At 32.5% G+C, this 20,427-nt stretch overlaps 2 protein-coding genes and 1 long non-coding RNA gene across 10 annotated transcripts; 1 reads left to right on the forward strand and 2 right to left on the reverse strand.

The window, feature by feature from the left end:
* Positions 1–666: 666 nt before the first annotated feature.
* Positions 667–6,876, reverse strand: LOC108224032 (heme-binding-like protein At3g10130, chloroplastic). Of its 2 annotated transcripts, none has more exons than XM_017398552.2 (8): positions 6,359–6,876; positions 4,652–4,789; positions 4,487–4,555; positions 4,339–4,410; positions 3,866–3,948; positions 3,472–3,603; positions 2,835–3,048; positions 667–1,023 (listed from the first exon to the last, which is right to left on the reverse strand). In XM_017398552.2, the coding sequence occupies exons 1-8, from the start codon at positions 6,866–6,868 to the stop codon at positions 973–975; spliced, it is 1,269 nt and encodes a 422-aa protein (XP_017254041.1). In that variant the 5' UTR covers positions 6,869–6,876; the 3' UTR covers positions 667–972. The 2 variants fall into 2 exon arrangements, with proteins under 2 accessions (XP_017254041.1, XP_017254043.1); XM_017398554.2 differs by having other exon boundaries at positions 4,652–4,785; positions 6,359–6,821.
* An 81-nt stretch (positions 6,877–6,957) lies between these two features.
* LOC108224033 (uncharacterized) lies at positions 6,958–10,470 on the forward strand. Of its 4 annotated transcripts, XR_010292265.1 has the most exons (7): positions 6,958–7,291; positions 7,502–7,559; positions 7,646–7,825; positions 8,978–9,044; positions 9,254–9,309; positions 9,410–9,516; positions 10,124–10,470. It is a non-coding gene; the product is annotated as an uncharacterized LOC108224033 (long non-coding RNA). The 4 variants fall into 4 exon arrangements; XR_010292263.1 differs by having other exon boundaries at positions 6,958–7,559; XR_010292264.1 differs by having other exon boundaries at positions 7,502–7,825.
* Positions 10,471–11,600: 1,130 nt separating this feature from the next.
* Positions 11,601–16,606, reverse strand: LOC108221534 (uncharacterized). Of its 4 annotated transcripts, XR_010291907.1 has the most exons (8): positions 15,968–16,585; positions 15,138–15,275; positions 14,940–15,008; positions 14,790–14,861; positions 14,364–14,446; positions 13,903–14,113; positions 13,316–13,412; positions 11,601–11,885 (listed from the first exon to the last, which is right to left on the reverse strand). XR_010291907.1 is itself a non-coding variant. In XM_017395406.2 (7 exons), the coding sequence occupies exons 1-7, from the start codon at positions 16,031–16,033 to the stop codon at positions 13,368–13,370; spliced, it is 684 nt and encodes a 227-aa protein (XP_017250895.2). In that variant the 5' UTR covers positions 16,034–16,584; the 3' UTR covers positions 12,765–13,367. The 4 variants fall into 4 exon arrangements, 3 of the variants coding, with proteins under 3 accessions (XP_017250895.2, XP_063949053.1, XP_063949052.1); XM_017395406.2 differs by lacking the exon at positions 11,601–11,885 and having other exon boundaries at positions 12,765–13,412; positions 15,968–16,584; XM_064092983.1 differs by lacking the exons at positions 11,601–11,885; positions 13,316–13,412 and having other exon boundaries at positions 13,444–14,113; positions 15,138–15,271; positions 15,968–16,062.
* Between the last annotated feature and the right edge of the window lie 3,821 nt (positions 16,607–20,427).

A 20,427-nucleotide genomic window follows, 5' to 3' on the forward strand; every position in this document is an offset into this window, starting at 1 on the left:
TGTAAGTTAAGAGCTAGTTGTGGCTCTTAAAAATAAAGAAGGAAGTGGGGCTCTTAATGATTTGAGGAGCAACCAAGAGTTTGGAGTGGCATTTTCACTCCTCTTCTTTATATTTTGAGTTAAGAGCTCAAACAAAGAGGTTATTAGAGATGCTCTTATATATCATAAAGTCAGTTGTTAATATCTCGCGTAATTATATTGAAGTTCTTAACATGAGTACTAAGTAAAATTTTGAAAAGTAAAATTCAACAATTATGGAGACAATTATATCAAACCACCAGTGTTATTTCCACGGATTTGATTCTCTAAGGGATTGTTTGAGAGTGCCGATGAAAATTGCAGTGCTAGTTAAAAAAGTGTTGCAGTAGAATAAGACAACTGTTTGATAATTTTTTTTGATATTTGCTTATCTTGAGTTACAATATAAAAAAACAATGTTTTAGATGAGGTTTGACAGTAAGATCTGTAACAACTTTCTGCAAAAGCTGAAAATCAGCTTTTTCCAAAAGCATGTAAGATCCTACCTTTTTTAAAAACAGCTTTTCACCTAAAAGTTGCTGTTCGGAAAACCTAATTTTAGATTTATCAAACAGTTTTTCACCTGTTTTTAACAAAAAACTGTTGTTGAGCAACAACAATACCAAATAGTACCTAAGATATATGGTAGGCCTATAATAAAAATAACATATATTTGTTGCACACGAGAGTCGGGACATCTAAAGTCTATCGGGAAATTTTGACTTTACAAAGAAAGATGATGACATTCTCTGCAAACACCAGTCACAAGAAACTCTATGTTTCTGTATAACTATTTTTAAGGCTTTCTAGGTACTACGGTTTATTTTTGCAGATTTAAGTTGATATTATGCAGAGATCTTGTTACAATTTCATATCTTGACTTTGCTGTATGAATCGTCAACAGTGTACTTCCAAAACTGAGCTTTGAGATCGACAAAAATCCTATGTTTGCCATTATGAATCTTCCAGTGAGAAATCTTCCAACCATATCAGCACTTCATTTCTCTACAAGTCATGGACCCACAAACATATTAATCAGTCACTATATATAAGATGGAAATACGTTGCATTATAAATGTTAAAGGGTAAAAAGTGAAAATATAGCATAAGGTAAATAACAAAGATTACAACAACCTTCATATTCCACTACTTTAATTTTCAAAAATAAGTGGTAATAGGTCTTTTTCCCATAACATTCGATAATAACATATAAACAAGTTGGTATCCTGTAGTTTTTACAATTTGTACATATAAAAAACCATCACCACCGGCATATACACACCCAGCACTATAAAGAAGCTCAAACATGAATACCAATTTGTTCTATATTCTTCAGCACTAAATTGTGTTTGGTTGGGGGGATAGAATGGAATGGAATGAGTAAAAATAAAAGAAAATACTAGGGATATGCTGTGATGCTCGGACTCTCCGGAAAACCAGCCGTACCCGTGTCCACAGGACACGACACTGACACTAACACCGGGATCCTGATCTGAACGTGATCCAGAAAGCAGACTCTCCATCTTACACAACCTTTCTTTAATTTCAGTGACCTATCTCTAAGAGTAAGAATAAGAAAATATATGAAGAAAGAAAGGTGAAATGGATGTAAAAGGAGAAAATAAGCAACTTTTGCCTTGATTTGTGCAATTTGTTATGCAGTATAATAGAATGATAGGTATTTATTTATAAGAACTATCACATTAATTTAAAATAGTAATTGCAGTGTCCCAACCGAAGTGTCGGATCCTTGTAAAACTTGTCCCTGAGTCTTTAATTTTGCAGTTCGAAAGACCTGATACCCTAATATGTGTCCATGTCAGATCCTTCTAAAAGAGACCCAGCATCATAGGTGATATGAGGTTAGTTTTGAAAAAAACCGAGTGAGTGCAGAATTATTCTATGAGATTTGAGAAGAAATTGAATATATAAGAGAATAAAACATATGTTATCAAATCGAAGGTGTGACCTCTAGTTTATGGTGTAAGAAATGGAATCGATGAAGAAAAGAAATTTTTGAATAATTATCCATGATATAGTTCAATTTTCTTCCTATTCCTTTGAATTCATTCATCACCCAACCAAACACAACATAAATAAATAAGTGCTACTCCCTCCGTCCCATTCATTTGTATACAGTTTCCTTTTTGGGACGTTCCACCAATTGTATACATGGGTCATGTTCCAGAGAGAACCCTTGGGGAGAGAACCCTTAGAACAATTATCTTATTTCTAGTATTAGTTAGGGTTCTGCAGCAGAACTTCAAATGAAAAAAAGTATTAGTGAGGGTTCCGCAGCAGAACTTCAAATGAAAAAAATGTCTTATTTATGTATTATATTTTTAAATTAATTTTGAATACACATAACGATGCAAAAAATCATGTATTTAGATTTATATTCTGAAAATTTATGAAAAATATAAGGTTATGCAGCAGAACCTTAGTGGTTCTATGGTTCTATTTTAAGCATTGGTTCTCTCTTGAGCGCAACCCTTGTATACATTCCAAAAGTAGTAAACTTTTATAATATAAAACATCATTACACCAACTACTTTCTTCCGCTATCTCCATTTTATAATAATATAAACACTATTACACCCACTATTTTCCTCCACTATCTCAAATCTATTATTAAATATAAATGGGTCCCACCATTATACCCACTTTTCATATAACTTTACTCATTTTTACACTTTTTCCTGGTCTCCGTGTCCCAACCAAATGTAGACAATTGGCTGGACGGAGGTAGTATATATTAACAAATGATATACTGTATTGTACATTTGAATTGAGAACCAAACAAGATTAGAACGTACCATTATAAAGTTCCATGTTCGTCCAGGATCATTGTAACGGGCAAGCAAACAACCTGTCTTGGGATTCAGACCATCTTTTAAAAGACTAGATCGAAGTAATTTCTCTTTCTCAGAAACAATGTCCTCAGTTGGCTTTCCACTAAATTTCAGTACTGCAGCAATACCTCCTTCAACTTTCCTCAAACTAATATCCTCTTGGTTAGGATCTGGCAAACTGCTTAAAACATTGACTTTTACTGATTAATTTCATATTATCAATGTATACATACATAAAATATACTTAATAGTGTTAAATCACCTTCTTATAACATCACTGATTTAAAAGAATATATATTCATTAACAACAAAATGTACAAAATATAATAAATTGTCTTGAAAAATATAGAAAAATCAATGTTTGGATTTAAGCAAATATAAAATTTTATCAAAAATAGACTAGTATTTTATCATAGCTACATACAAGGACAGAGTTGTTTTCTTTGTCTAGACTTCCGAATTTGTTGAAAGTTCTAATTGAGTCAGATTTTTATATTTTTTAGGAGAATTGACTCAGATTTTGGAGGAGAATAAGGAAAAATAATAAACAGTTGTTTCCAAATTGCGATAGCTTGAACAAGATATTTATGTTCAAAATCACCTGTTCATATCTTTTTCTGATGGAAGAACTATTTGAATAGACACCTTTGACATATCAGCATCAAATGCCTGGGTAAAGACTGGGGTTGTCATAGGTATCTTTTCTGTTGTGGAATTCTTCCCAAATATATACCTGTATATGTACATGTCAATCGTTGTCAGTATTGAAATCCTTGAAGAAAAATATAGGAATAATAGTTTCCTCTCAGATCCACAATGCGTGATTTCAAGAGTGTCAAAAATTTACCAGATTAGTTCTGTGTTCTCGAGTGCTTTGTTTAGAAGTGGTGAAATGGTTATGTATGATTGTAAGTTTAAGGACAGTCTATAAAATTTACTAAAACTAGTAGCAACAGTACTTGCGATATGATGAGCGGGGCTCAATTGAAACTCACCCAGCAACAGTATTGAATCCAGTTGAGCCAGCCAGCTTTTCACCCTGAGTTTCAACAACTATGAATGGAGAGTATTTTCTGACCTGTATTTCAACTTAAACTTGCAATCAATCAATTATATTCTTTCTGATAATTAGTGAAAATGTGTGCCATCTTTATATTTTCTTTAGCTCTGAGCTAAATGAAATGCATCGGATATTAGCATGCTATGATATTATATATACACTTTATCTAGCAACAAAGGATATCAGGAAAATTAGGTTGCTGTACAAACATAAGCAAATTGAAAGAAAATTTTGTAGTACTATATTGGAAATGTACATCTAGCATATCAGATTGTCTGTTAGACTCGGTAACAAGGAAAATATATAGATAGATAATGTAAGACAACTCTACTGGCAAGTAACATACTCAGAAACACAGAAGTGCATTTGATTTATTTTAAAATTACATTCAGGAAAAAAGAACAGAACCTCATACGTGGATGTCCTCTTCAATATCTGAAACTTAGGTGTCTCTAAATCTGGAGTCTTATAAATCCGCAGCTGGGACATTATAGTTTGCATATTGTCAGGACAAAAATACAAGTGTAGTATATTAATATGCTTTAAGAGAAAGTACCTGCTTCATTACATCCCATAATCCTTCAAGAGAAAAATAGTTATTATTTTTAATAGAATCCCAGAAGTCCTGCAGAAGTAAATATCAGAGAGAGATGGTACACAATTAAACCTCTATAATTTAGCATGCATGTGTGTTGAAGGGAGATGGATAATGGATTCCTACCTCATGGCTACAGAACTTGTTAGTCTCTGGGTTGATGCCCATCACAGAAGTGCCTGTAAATATCAATTCAGGTTTCCAGGGCAGCAGAATAAACCTCATGACCATCGTCCACCTTGTCGTTATTTCATAAGGCCCTGTCTATGAGAATTTAATTAGAATGAAACTTATCGTCCTTATATCAGCTTTTAACATATTATAATATGATCCGCACTCTTCTAAGTTTTCAGAATAGCACGAGGGATTGGCAGCAGGAGAAATAGAGTTCTTTAAAGTTGTGGAAATAATTAGTAACTTCGAAGTTGTGGAAATAATTAGTAAACAATCTATTGTTCCAGTGCATTTAATAAAATAAAGTGAGGCAAGAAGTCTTATATCACATCAGAATATATTATATACTAATTGCAAAATCGCAACTATATCCTAAAAAAGAATATTATGTAATAATCACAAAAATCATAATTATATACAATCAATCAACTATAATGAAAAGTGAAAACCAATTTTTTTTACCAAACTTTTTTTGTAGTTGTTAAATGTGTAAATAACTATAATGTACAAATTCACGACGTATCTTCATTATATGCAACCCATCTTTATTCACAACTTATTTTTATTATATGCAACCTTAAAAGCAGGATAAGAAGGTGAGCACTTGATATGTACACACTCATATATATCTCCGAATTTTGATTTATTTTCTTTGATTTTTTTTTTAATTTAAAATTTTAATAGTACCACATATATGTGTTATGTACTTACGTTTTATGCATATCAACAATGGCAGGCAGTTTGCCAACAAACCGGAATTAAACAAATTTTTTTATTTTTTTATTTAATTTAATTTAACTAAAACTTGATGATTTGATAAATTAGTTTAATTTGAAGGCTAGTTCTTGTTTTTAATTTATGTATACATATATAATATATATTTTTAAAATTTTATTATTTGCTGTATCCCGCCGAACCCGAATCCCCACACGGGTGATTGTATTCAATCCACGTATATATATAAATTTTGTTTTCTCCCCTATCTCAACCCATTAAGTTTCATATTCTTTCACAGCTAACTCTTCTACTCTACACAAAGGATAAAAAAAGCCACTTATAACCACAAATCACACACTTTTCAATAATTCACTCAAAATTTACCTCAAATCACACACTTTCTAATAATCACTCAAAATTTACTGTTCTTTTAATTTGACAATATGCCATCACACAGTTCTCCATGTACTTTAGTACTTCAAACAGTATTTTAATCATGACAAAGAAGGGAGGACATTATAAAATGAAATGAAAGCCATGTATCTTTCTCCTATAAAATCATTTAAAAACATTTAATCATTAATTTAAAAACGTTAGCAATTCCAATTCCAAGACTAAATTAGCTGTAGCATTTGCAATATTTTGGCACCAAGAAGTGATATTTGGTGTTATTCAAGCTGTACTCCCAAAAAATTGCTACTAAATGACTATATCCATTGTCATGTCCAATAGATAACTGACATAATTGTGCACATAATTGTGTACATGGAATTTGTACATAATGATGTGGTGGGTTTTAATTGGGGTGGCTGATGTGAATACATGAGGTCATTCCCATTAAAACCCAGCACATGTCATTATGTACAAGATTTTGTATACAATTATGTGCACCAAGTATTTTTCTAAAAAATAAAAATGAAAGATAGAGAAGCTATATATTACCGGTTTGACCCAATGCAAGTAAAAATCAGGAGTAAAGATCTTCTTCAACATCGCAATGTTAAACAAATATCCACTTATAGTATCGTGCTTTGTAATGGGGTCTCGAAACTTGACACGTTCATCGTACGCCGTCCGATCAATACCCTGATCATCAAACAGATGCGGAAGATCCTCATACAAGAATTCAACAAATTGTTTAACATCGACCGTTGATTTTGTCGGGCTCTGCTCCACCATGCTCATTTTAACTGTCCAGTTCATTTTTCTGGTTCTGTTTACTGGTAACGCACTTCGTTTGAGTTTAATTTGGTGTGGAGGGTGTGTAGAGGTTAAATGGCCGGAGAGTGGCCGGAGAATGGGGTCGGAGAGACGTGCCACGGACATTTTGTCCGGGAAAAATAGAGGCTCTGTTTGGTGCGACGTGTTTGAGTTTTTTGAGCGAAGAGTATGAGAGTATTTAAATCCTAGCCGTAATGGTTGGCTAGCATTAGTTTCGTCTTTGTGGTTCATTCAGATAATCCCAGAAATTATTAAAGATATTATTTTAAGCCCGGGTAGAAAAAGGCATCATCCTAGTCCCTAGACCCTTGCTAATTATTATAAATCATGATTTTAATCAAAAATCTACTTCTACTTCTATATATTAAAAGAGGACTAAGGATAAAAAGAGCAAGAAAAATGCCTGTGAAATTACATATATACCCTCGATTTTTACACAATTTCTGCATTGCCATTGGCTGTTTGTTTTCTTTTGATCTCTAAAACAGTTTTGATTTGCCTACTGTTCTCTCCTTGCCTGTGATTTATCATTCATGTCTTGTGCTTGGTTGCCTCCGCTCGCTTGGGTTTTCCTCCTGGTTTGGGTTTTAGGATAAACGAATCCAATTTTTGTGTGTATATCAATTTGGTTTATGCGGTACACCTTCTTCACAGGTATGGTTTCTCAGATTTTGATTCGTTGCCTACATGTATGTTAATGGAGATGAACCAACATCAAATGTTTTGATCGGGTTCTACTGTCATAGGACAAAAGTTAACATCACTTATGCAATTGGTCTTGTTATTGTATATTGGAATTCATTGAGAACAACGCTTGGTTACTGAATTTCTACTTTGACGTGCTTTTTCTTTTTGTGCTGAAAGTTGTAAACAGATTAAACGATGGACTTGTACATTGGTTGGAACGTCCTCATCCACGGAAGTACATGGTTTCAAACTTTGCCAAAATTTCCTCCATTTTTTTAGTCTCTATTCCCTATCAAATGCTAACCCTCCCGATTTATTTAGATTGTGAGTAGGCATATACACCTGTACTCAGCCTTCGATGGAATCAGCGGTGCAACCTTTTGGTGGTGTTTTTGATACTTGTCTCCTTCTACTTCGGTGATTATAGTTTAAACATTCTTCAGAGGTCTCTAGCATTGTTGTGTTAGTAAAGGGAATGTAAGAACTACGGTTGTGGCAAAGGTAATTTTATGACCCTTACTATGCCATACTAACTTTGTTCACCTATTCTGTTTGATATGGGTCATCTGTGATTGAGTGAACCAGTGTATAATTTTGATGCATATTGTTAATTCCACTTTGGGAAAATTTATGATGTTGTTTGAGCAATTAGTTCTGGTTATTTTCGTTAATTTTGTTTATGGTTTGTTTTCACCTGCCATCGGAATTGTAAAGTAAAGTGTATACTATTGAGCATGAATCAAGTTTTTGTAGATGAAAGTGTCTTTTTGACAACAAATACTTTTAGGTTGGGGTCAACTAGAAGAAGTAAAAATTCTGGGCAGCTGATATACAGGAATCATAAGTATCTATTAACATTTGACTTCGAACTGTTTCCTTAGTCTAGGGCTGTATGCAATTTCAATTTTGATATACATAGTTTTTTTTTATAAATAAACGGCATAAACATCACAGAATGATGATAAGTTCTTATTAATATTCACAGAATAGAAATAAACTAAACTGGCTTATATCTCCGCTTTGCTTATGTGCTTGCAAATCTTGTAGCCATCAGCCTCTTCCTCCGTCTACAGCACCCTTTCTTGAGCTGATATAAATGCCTTGGAATAGCTTTTCCTTCTCAGAGGACAGAGGCTATAGGAAGTCTAATAGCAAATTTAGTATTCCTTGATTCTTTTGGTGCTGCTGCTGAATTAATAGAAGAATTTATTTTTTCTAATCATTATTTTTAGCTAATGATTAGTAAAATTAAATGTTTTTACTTCAGCTAGCATAAAGAAATCAGAGAATAATTTTTTTAGAACTGGCTTCACTATCATCTTTCCACCACAGGATACATTATTATATTTATGTGTATTAAATGAACGTCAAAAGAATATGCATGAATATACTTAAATAAAGATGAATAATTTGATCCAATAATATAGTGAAAGATCTTGTAAGCCTGGGATGAAAAGATGAACAGTTGGAAAGGTGTTTTGATGTTGACAAGCTTTGTGTCTGACTTATTATACTTATTATTAATGCATAGAGAAAATGGAAAAATTATCGATTAATATAATTAGATTTAGTTGCTCATATAATTTTGTAATTGTGTTGCATAATTTTCAAACACAACTTCCCCGTTGGACATAATCTATATCTCATTTTCAGGATTATATTAAAACGGCAAAGAAGTTTGACATGTCAAGGAATTAACTTATATATCAAGGAACCTGAGGTGAGGAAGAACTAGTTCCTAATTAACTAAAAGTCAAAAAACTCTTTATTCAATTTGTCTATACTGACTCACTTGATCTAATTCAAATCCACATACTTTGGTGCTTGCTTGGCAAGGAACTTGATGTATTTAGCCATATTTTCTCTTATATTTATCTTCTTGGGTTGTAACCTCGACATATTATCTCACTTCTTCTGATGTTTTGCCAGGTTCCTGCATTATAAATTAGGCCTTCTGCAGTTTCAGTCTTCCAGTTGCAGAAGAGGTTGGCCTTAAACTCAAATTCAACATTTATTTTAATCTACTCAGCATCTCAATTTTCGCAATATGATTCTTATTTGAACTCATGCTCCTCTGCAACATAGAATCACGTGGATCATTAAAGATCAGCCTCATTTCTATGCCTTCAAGAGTTAAACATAACTCTTTGAGTTACTTCCGCTTTCATGGACTACCCATACGCTCTAACAAGGTTAGATATATCTTTACTTTTACTTCTTGTCAGTATCTATGTCATTTCTCTGCTTTTAAGTCTTATGTTAAGCCCTATGTGTATGTTTATAAATATTGCCACTTGAAGAGAGACATTAATTAAACATTAGAGTGTAATTTATTTAATCTACAAATTGTTTAAAGATGAATAAAAAGGCTTCATATAAATTACAGGCTGTCAAAACCATTGTCTGAGAAATAAGGAACCAAGTATATTATCTTGTATTCTGTTGCAAGGAATTCAATTGGGAGGAAAAGGATGTAGAACTAAATATAAATATTAGTACCAATGTGGAGATTTATGCATGATACTGATTCCTTCCTCAATTCTAATTTACATATATGAACTAGATTTCAATCTCATCATTCTAACATGCTGAAATCTCATTGTAGAAAGAAGTTAGCCACACAGAGTTTTTTATTTTTAATGCTAACCTCGGTCTTAACTTTTTACTTGCACTTGTTATTGTTTTCTCTTCCATCTAAATCGTGTTTGCATTATATTGTATTTTATTTTTCAGTTGCATTATCCTGAAATTAATCTTAGTGCGTATTTTATAGTTAACATCTTTTTGTTCTTTTGATAGAAGTGCAAGATTTTTGACGACACATCAAGTCTCTACAAATTGGTTAATGTCGCACACTACTTGCAGTGTATAAAAAAACATGTTCTGCTATTGCGTGAAAGATTGAGGATGAATCTCCTGAGGAGATATGCCGTTTATTTAATTTTCCTGATCTTTTGACAAAGGTTTTATTCTAGCCAATATGCATCTCTATAATCATTTAGGTTTACTAAGTTAATTGGTACAGGTTGAAAAGTTGGAGACTTGGAACAACGCACCTGATGTGATGATGTTTTAGTATAGAGAAAGATTAGCTTTAAACATTTTTGTATCAGCAGTATACTCATACTACGTGTAGACCACAAAAATCTTATAAGACTTGATGTGATGTCTCAATATGAATATTTTATATCTTAGAAGCTTTTTTTGGAGGACAAATTTAAAATGTTTTTGGCAAAAAACTTGCACTGATAACATTTCTTTGTAAAGTCAAAAGTTTGTTTAACAAGATTCAGTTCACTTTCAATAAACCTCATATACTATGAAAACTCAACGTTGATCTATTCTTACTAGAAAAATTAGACCGACTATATACATTTCATCAATCTTCCAACCACATTTTCATTTATAATATACTTGTAAAGTTTTTAATATTGTAAAGTTTTTAATATCATGAAATTCTTGAGTTGAAACAGAGGCTCGTGCCTTGCACGGGTTTTTACGCTAGTTATATTATATATAATTCATTTCTAACCCGCACAAAGTCTTAAAATCTGATGGAGGGCATTCGAAAATCCTGATTCTGTCGCTAGTCTCAAATATCAATCAATTAGTTCATGTGTGTGTTTATTTTAAATTGTCCCAAATTATTTTCATAGTGGGAAATATTATATATATATATATATATATATATATATATATATATATATATACTCCCTCCGTCCCACCAAGTTCTTTACGTTACTTTTTGGCACGCATTTTAAGGCTCCTATAAAGTATACTTACATTTTATATATAATTTTTAAAAAATTATTGAAAAAAAGTTTGATGTCTAAACTTTTATTCAGAAAAAAAAATTTAAAAAAATATTATTCACCTATCCTTTATAAGAGCCTCAAAATGCGTGCAAACAGTGAACGTAAACTACCTGGTGGGACGGAGGGAGTATATATCTTTTTTCCGGTTGGAGTATAAATATTTTTTTTTTGTCGGGGTCTACATGCTCGTAGATGAGTTGTATCTCGAGATACAATAGCCGCTACAAGGGATTTCATCCATCCAAAAAAATTTATCATCTAACCGAAAGACATGCAAGATATCTCCGGACGTTTAGATAATAATACTTTAATGTCTGAGAGGAAAAAACCCATATACCGAATATCCTGCAAAAAATAAAAGAAACAAGGAGAACATAAGCTCATATATAAAATTATATATATACATTATACAAATTATAAAAGATAATATATCCAAAAAAATTATTTCTAATAGTGTGCGTATATATCTTCAAAGGTAAAAAAAATAGAATAAAGTCTCAACCAAAGAAGGATCTTTGGTTAGACACTAAAACTAAAATATAGTTTTTTTTTTTTTTTTTTTTTTTTTTTTTTTTTTTTTTGAAAATGAGAATGAATCTCAACAATATGAAACAGCAGTTCACCGTGATAATTCTTTCATTCAAGAAAGCTTATTATCTAACCGTCGGACATGCAAGATGACCGGGGAAATTTAGACAATAAAACTTTAATGTCCGAAAAGAAAAACCCGTCTTCTTCCAAGAATCCTGAGAATAGAAGAAAGAAAACAAGAATAATATAAGTCGACATATATAACACATTATGTATATTATAAAAATAAAAGATAATATATCCAATAATTAATTAATATTAAAATCACGTGTATATTGCATGAGATGATCAAAAAATTCCCACAATTATGATAACTCATAATTGAGACAATTAAGCTCTTAATTAAGGTACAATTAATAAAATATTAATGCTCTTAATTAAGACACAATTAACGTCCTCAATTAAGGCCAATTAACACCTCAAATAAGGCACATTTAACTCCATCAATTATGGAGCACAAATTACACCCTCAATAAAGAGGCACAATTAACGCCTTCATTAAGGCACAGTGAAGCGCCTTCCTTTTTGAAACCGGATCGCATGCTGATCCCGGAACTACCGTCGCCGTCGTCACCCTTGGCCACCAAAATGGTATATATATTTAAATGCATTCATTTACAAGATTCAAAATTCAAATAACCCATAAATGGTACAAATATATTTAAATGCATTCATTTATAAGATTCAAAATTTGAATCTTTTAATTAATCTTCTAATTACTACATAAAAGTTCATATTAAAGTATGAAGAGAAAATTCAAATTTTAAAACCAAATAAATTAAAATAGTCAACTTGCCATTCACAAAAACTAAAATTAAGACCTACATTTATTACTATTAAAATCAAATAAATTCCAAATTTTCAAATCTAAACTAAAATCATGCAACAAAATAAGTCAATCAGAATAATCTAATATCAAAACACGCGCTAATTAAGCACCATTACACCACCTCCACAGTCACCGTGCAAGAACCGGAAAAACACAAACATTCATCATGGACACTAGCGAAAACTAAAAATCGAAAATGCGAATCCAAAACTCAAAAATGTAACTAATCATATGATATAAAAATGATTACAAATACCCAATCTCCTCCGAATCAGGCAAAATAGATCAAGAAATGACAAAATATGATACAAAACAACACATACACTAATAGATTCAAGCACACCACACCATTATACTTAATCATGAAAATTATGAACCACACCATAATAATATATACTGTGAATCCATAAATAATCACATAACCATAATCATGAAGTATAGTTAATTGCTTCTTATAAGCCGAAATATACGCCATCACATATGGCCACCCATGAATGGTACAAAAACGCCTCAATCAAGACACAATTAAAAAATTAAATATTTAAAAAACATCAATAATGACCACCATAAAAGTTATTAAATATTTATAAAGAATATTTATCATGCAAGAGATTTGAAACATCACAATTACCTATAATAATAATAGCATATGAGACAAAAACAAATAATATCTCTTTAATTATTCTAATGCATTGAAATAATTTAACTGTTTCATCTACTTTTGACCAAATTTACATTCATTCCGACACATCCTACCATCAAAGATCGAAGAAGCATAAATTGGCAATGTTTGTAAAGGGAAAGTGCATTAATCCAGCGAGAACTCCTCCAACCACACTAGCACTTCGTTTCTCTGCAGGTAAAGAAAAACCCACAAAACAGCTAGTCAGTACGACTGGAACGGTCCATCTTATAAGTTTTTTTTTTTTTTTTTTCCATCTTATAAGTTATAATTCAAAATAATAAATAGCAAAAATAACAAAATTATTCATACATATCGAAAAAGAATATCCATACATGTCCACTTAGGTTTCCTAAGGAATAGGAAAGTGGCACCATGTTATTTATTCCCAGAACAAAATATAGTAACATGACCAAGCAGTAGCCTAATTTTCCTATATGTTTTTCAGCAGAAAAGTTTATAATTTGCAAAATGCCGGCAAAAGTTCACTGAGGCACACAAATTGGAGATAATTTATGGTCATGTTTAGCAATTATCGGTTAGCGTTGGAGACATGTTCTGCGATGTTAGAATTAGTGATCAGATCTTCTTCGTCACTGGATTGAGGGATCGAGTATTGGTACACAAGGAGTGAATCAGACAACACAAGACCAAGCCTTACCATCCTAAAGCTCCAAGTTCGTCCAGGATCATTATAACGAACAAGCAAGCAACCTGTTTTTGGTATCAGGCCATCTCTTATAAGACTTGACTTTAATGTTTTCTCTTGCTCCGAAACAATGTCCTCAGTGGGCTTTCCACTAAATTTTAATACTGCAGCAGTACCTCCTTCAACTCGTCTCAAGCTAATGTCTTGATTGGGATCTGGAAAACTACACAAGAAATCACCAAATGAAACACAAATTTATGGGGGAAAAAACATTATGGCTGGATGGCTTTTGTGTTTACGCCTTGAGCGATAGCGATTCATTTAGTACTAGGACATAGATATCAATTATGATAAGATGATGGTACTAAACTTCAAGACATTCTATTCATGTTATACAGCAACTAGTTAAAGTAGGACTCGTATTATAGATTGATCAGTGGTGCCTCTCTGTGACACGAGTCCGGTAAACTCACCTGGCAACAGCATTGACACCAGTTGAACCAGCCAGCTTTTCACCATCAGTTTCTACAACTGTAAATGGGGAGTATCTTCTGACCTGTAATTCAGGTTGAATTTGCAACCAATGTGTAAACTTACACATTTGTTCAACATAGAGTAAAAGTATGTGCCAGCTTTACACTTGTTTAAGTTTTTTGAATCAACATAGCAGAACATACAGCAGATTGTCAGGTTGTCCTTTTTAAAATACAAATTAATGTTCTTATTTTGCAATCGAGAACATTGGAAGCAGCAGGAAATATGGTTGCTGGCAAAACATACCCATTTTCGAAAGAGAACTCTATTTGCAGGCATCATACTAGCTCAGAGAAGAGGGGAGAGCACGAAAGTACATTTAAAATTTAATGATTTTCATAACTATAATTAGGAAAGAAAAGGACCTCATATGTGGCAGTCCTCTTCAGTATCTGAAACTTGGGAGTGTCGAAATCTGGAGACTTGTAAATCCACAGCTGCGACATTTAAGTTTGCATATTGTTAGAACAGAGATTTTATTAAATTCCATGATGTTTTCATCCAAGAGAAATGACCTGCTTGATTACATCCCATACTCCTTCAAGAGAAAAATACTCATTATCATTAATCGAGTCCCATGAATCCTGCGAAAAATAAATGTTTGTATGCAGAGATAGTTAAACCATCAAAACTCTGCATTAATACTGTAGCTAGCATGCATGCATACGAGCTGAAGTGAGCTGAATTCGAGTCCAGGTAAGCTAAATTCGCACCTCATGACTGCAAAATTTGTGAGTCTCTGGGTTGATGCCCACTACAGATGTGCCTGTGAATATCAATTCAGGTTTCCACGGTAAAAGAATAAATCTCATTGTCACTGTCCACCTTGTCATGATCTCATAAGGTCCTGCCTACAACTCAATTAGCTAGAAGAAAAATTATACAATTCATAGTTCATGCTAAGCATAAGCTCTTAGAATATGAGCACGAGCGATTGATGAATCCGCTTAGTTAGAAACAATAGATTCTGTTTATTGTTGTCCGGACGATTAACAAATGAAATAAACATGAAAACATAAGAATATGAACAGAAAAAAGAAGCAGAAGAAGAAGCTCTCCCCGGATACAGAAATTCACCGGGAGGGGGCTTCATTTATATAAAAGAAATTTCTATCATGACTATTTTCGTGTAATGAGTCTAATGACATATTAATTTACTGAAATTTTAGTGATATGATCTCCAATTTTAGAAGGGGCTTAATCACAGGTGGTCGCTCCGCCTAAGGGTGCCTTCAAATTAGGCCCAACTTGTACTGTTGTGTACAACTTTTTGCTCAAAATAGTTGACCAAACTGTTTGATAAACTAATTTGTATATTTAACAAAATATTTTTGAAAAAACTATTTTCAATTTTTAGGAGAAGCAGTCATAAATGTTAGTGTTACTATTTTCTTTTCTTGGAGTACCTTTATATTTATTTGTAGAAAAAAAGAGATGAATAATGAAGAGAAATATAGGGCTGAGTAGATGAGCTTCTTTGTGAGAGATGGTGCATAATGGAGTGAGTTTTTAGGGATATTGCAAATTATAGATCTGTATATACCGCTTTGATCCAGTGCAAGTGATAGTGAGGAGTGAAGATCATCTTCAACATTGCAATGTTAAACATGTATCCACCAATGGTATCATGTCTAGTGATCGGGTCTCGAAACCTGACATGTTCATCGTACGCCGTCCGATCGATACCCTGATCGTCAAAGAGATGTGAAAGATCTTCATGCAACAAGGCAACTAGCTGCTTGACATCGACTGTTGATTTTGAAGGGCTCTGGTCCCTCAAGCTCGCCTTAGAGCTCTCATGTACTTTGTTTTCACGGGTCGTACGTTACTTCTTTTAAGTTCGACATTTTTTGGATTGTATTTCGAAGCTATATTGAAGTGAAGTGGACGGAAAATAGGGTGGGAGAGACCGGTGATCCACATTTTGGCCGAGAACAGATTATAGAGTTTGGTAAGATTTGATGGAGAGGCATAGGAAAGTTGTACTTGAATCTTAGCGACAATGGTTGGTGTTCATTCATTTTAGCTGGATTATTGTCGGCTGTTTTTATATGCAATATAAATAACCTTCCTAATCGTTACACCCTCCGTTCTATCCAAATGTTTATATTTAAGTTCGGTACGGATCGGAGGTCAAAAAATATGTAAGATAAAAGAGAAAAAGTAAAAAAAAAATTGAGAATAGTGATGAGACCGATTAATATTGTTGGGTGAGTATCAATCTAAGTCCCTTAGACCTCACCATAAACAAGATTCGTCTTAAATATAAGCGGTCAAAAAATTCTATTAGTATGAGACTTTTTGGAGGAGTCCAAAAATAAAATCTTATGAGTTTAGTCACGGCCCAGAACACATAATATCATACTAACATAGGAACATTGATGCATGGTTCTTGGATTGAGAGGAGATTTTTAAGTAGATGTCAACTCAAGTCTCACATCGTAAAGATAAAAAAGATTCGGCTTGAATATAAGCAGCTAAAGAACTCCATTAAAAATTTAGAATGAAGCCTTTTGGGAGGAGTCTAAAAACAAATCTGTGCGGGTATGGCCACGGCTCAAAGCGAACAATAACATATTAATGTGGAGTTAAAATGTAAAGAATTGGATGAAACATCTCAAAACGAAATGTGTAAAAAAAAATGGCTGGGACAACGTGTGTGTGTGGAGAGAGTTTTATTCTACTACAAACCTCATTATTCTACAAACTAAAAACTCATTTCAAATATCACTAAATTCTAAAATGCATATCATTAATATCTACACTTCCCTCTCTATCTTCCCCACCATCTCCATCTTCACCTCCGCCACTTCCACCCCGCTGCCACATCCTCCACCATCGCCTCCTTCATCTCCACCGCTGCCTCCTCCTCTCCTCTGCCTCTTTCACCCTCACCTCCACCGCTGCCTTTCAATTACAACCCCAGTTGTCTTCCACAGTTTCAACGACTATACCGCCTGAAACCACAATCTCTCCCTGTTGTCTCCCTGATCCGCCATCTCAGTCACCCACCTCCGTTACTGTCTCGCCTCCTCTGCCGCCCCTCTTCTGTCTCACCCCATCCCATCCATGCTCCCACCCTTCCATTTCCACCTCGCCCACTATTTCCACTGTTGTTATTACCACCAAAATCGATAACAAGCATAGATTTGAATCGATAACAAGCACATATATGGACGTTTCACTGGTTTCTGGAGATTTTCACCAATTTTTGCAACATAAATCACTAAATTTTAAAGAGAATATCACTAAATTGTATATATATATATATATATATATATATATTAATATTTTTATTTTCTTTGTAAATCCTAATATTGTTTTATGATTTAAATATTATGTTAAAATTCATATTATTTGATTTTATTATCGCTTAACAAATAATATTTATTTTAATTTATTATGTTTGTATAAAATATATTCCCTCTGTCCCCCTCAATTGTTTATATTGGGGGATGAAGGCTCGGCACGCATTCTAATGCTCTCATAAAATATAGTTTGATAAATTATTTTAAACTAAATATGTGTAAGCGAAACGACCGCATTACTACCGCGATTATCGCTGCTGATAGACTCAGGTCCATTATCTTGTGTTTTTAATTTTATTCGTTATTATGTATTTTTTTTATCCTGGTCGTCTGATCTGTTTATCATCCAACGATAGAGACATAAGCCTTAATATATATATAACATATAATATATATAAAGAATAAAGAACAAATGTTATCCAACTTACACATATTTAGTCATATTTAAATATTTAGTCGTACGTTTTAGGTTCTTTCAAAGTTAATTTTATATTTTACTTCATACCAGCTTCATGCATGTTCTAGATCTTTCTATACTTAATTCTTATGTATTAATCCATAGACTTCGTGTATGTTCTCGATCTTTCCAAACTTAACTTATATTCTTCAGACTTATAAAGTATGAACCATAATCCCTTTCTTTCTATCCCTTTCAAACCAATGACATAAATTATTTACTCTTTCTTCCCCTCCCCCTCTCACTAATTAGGAATTATGAAAACATACATCGATTTTCTTACTGTTCTATTTCTCGATTGAATCATCACCCATACTCCCTCTCCATATCTATATAAACAAAGAAAATAGACATCCACATAAATTATAAGACATTAAATTAGCTTCCATTTGCAACTATCCCGGACAACATCCTCAATAATACCACCACCGACAGACACAGGGCAACTTGATGTTCTTATTATACTATTCACAAAATTTATTCGATCGGTTAACTCTTCAGGTATCAAGATTTTTTCCTAATTACTTACATATTAATTCTACTAATTAATTTTTTTCTTCTTTATTTATGTTATTTATGAATTAAATATAGTATCGCAATATTTTTTTCTAAGTTTAGTGGATACTTGTTCTATGCGTCAATTCATAATGTGTGTGTGTAAATATAATAATTGTATTTGAACTTATCAATACTAGCTTCAAATCTGATTCAACTGTATTGAATATGAATTAAGTTTTTGAATTTAATTTTATTCAAGTGTTTTAGCTTTATTTACTTTAGATGAATTGAAGTTTAACTAATCCTGAACCAAGTCCATATTTCCTTTTGTATTCTAGTTGGGTTCCAATTAACATTTATTGTAATTTGGCTTTTTTCAGAGTTTGGGTATATCAAAAATTGGGTATTTTTTTCATACTTGAGATGCATATATTCTTTTTTAAGTTTCAAATTGGGGATGAGTTTTGTTTTTTAATTTGTGTTAAGGTATACAACATCATATATATCAGAAAGTTCAATATTGACAAATATATTTCTGACGATGTTAGTTTTTTTTAGTGAAATCATATGCATATTATAATTTTTTTGGGTCTAATTATATAATGAAAAACTTGCAGTGAATAATGAAGAAAATGCTCCTAGAAAGATTGAGGATATGTAATCACGCACATTCTCAGGTAATATTGATTTATTTATATTAAAAACAATTTATTCTTGTCAACGAATTATCAAATTTATTCCGTTGATTTATATCATTATGTCCATAAAATTTTTTACATATCTCCACACATAAACATCTTGAAAGCCATGTAGACATATGAAGAGCCTCTTGTCTCAAACTATGTTTGGTTATGATTTTTGTGGTGGTGAAATTAGGGGCACACGAGGATGATCATTTTGGGAGGTGGTGTTCAGTATTTCTGCACAAACTTCTTAGCCCATACATGTTTGCCGTATTTTGTCCTCATGTTTACTCACAAATCAAAGGCAAAGTTGAAGTATTTTCTCACAAACTTCTTTGCCCATACATGCTTGCCGTTGATGACACACTTTGTCGGGATGTGCACGTTACAAATCAAAAGCAAAATTGAAGTATTTCAAGCAACCATTCAAGCATAAAGTGGTTGCACCCCCTACCACACTTCTTGGAAAAAAATTGCTCGGATGAAGTTGTTGAATCTCTGTACATATATACTTAATAATTTTATATAGAATTACAAGAAACATAAATTGAAAATTGTTGTACTTCCTAAATTTTTGCATATATAATATAAACAGAATTCTTGAGACAAGCACATACATCAAGTCTAACAACAAATAAGGGGATGGATGATATATACATACTTAGTGATTTATCAAATTTTCAATTTAATTTTTTATTTTTATTGTTGATAGTTTTCTTTATCGCAATAACATCTGGAATTTAACCCTTTCTTAGATGATGTCGGTGAATTGTGTAAGAAAAATTGAGTGGCAAAATATATCTTAATTACATAACAAGTATAATTATAATTATTGCAAATTATCAATTAATATAAGTCCTATCGACTTTGCTATTATTGAAAGTGAATCACGATTTCTAATTAATTATACTAACATCATAAAAGTGGCTTAATTTTATAAGAAACTATATCTAAATTGGATAATATTTGAGAGCTTTTACAATATTTTCTATTTTTGTGGTTAGTTTTCCCCCATAACTTTTATATTAAAGAGACTTAATATAAAACTCAAGTTACA

This window comes from Daucus carota, chromosome 5, assembly GCF_001625215.2.
Source record: "Daucus carota subsp. sativus chromosome 5, DH1 v3.0, whole genome shotgun sequence".
Lineage (NCBI taxonomy): Eukaryota > Viridiplantae > Streptophyta > Magnoliopsida > Apiales > Apiaceae > Daucus > Daucus carota.

Excerpts from the sequence above, each read along its gene's own strand:
- LOC108221534 (XM_064092982.1), bottom strand. The coding sequence starts at position 16,033 with ATGTTTAACATTGCAATGTTGAAGATGATCTTCACTCCTCACTATCAC. Across the intron at positions 15,009-15,137 it reads ACAAATTTTGCAGTCATGAG|GATTCATGGGACTCGATTAA; the intron begins GTGCGAATTTAG and ends TATTTTTCGCAG. Across the intron at positions 14,862-14,939 it reads TATGGGATGTAATCAAGCAG|CTGTGGATTTACAAGTCTCC; the intron begins GTCATTTCTCTT and ends TAAATGTCGCAG.
- LOC108224032 (XM_017398552.2), bottom strand. The coding sequence starts at position 6,868 with ATGAACCACAAAGACGAAACTAATGCTAGCCAACCATTACGGCTAGGA. Across the intron at positions 4,790-6,358 it reads ACTTGCATTGGGTCAAACCG|ACAGGGCCTTATGAAATAAC; the intron begins GTAATATATAGC and ends AAATTCTCATAG. Across the intron at positions 3,949-4,338 it reads AGAGGACATCCACGTATGAG|GTCAGAAAATACTCTCCATT; the intron begins GTTCTGTTCTTT and ends GTTGAAATACAG.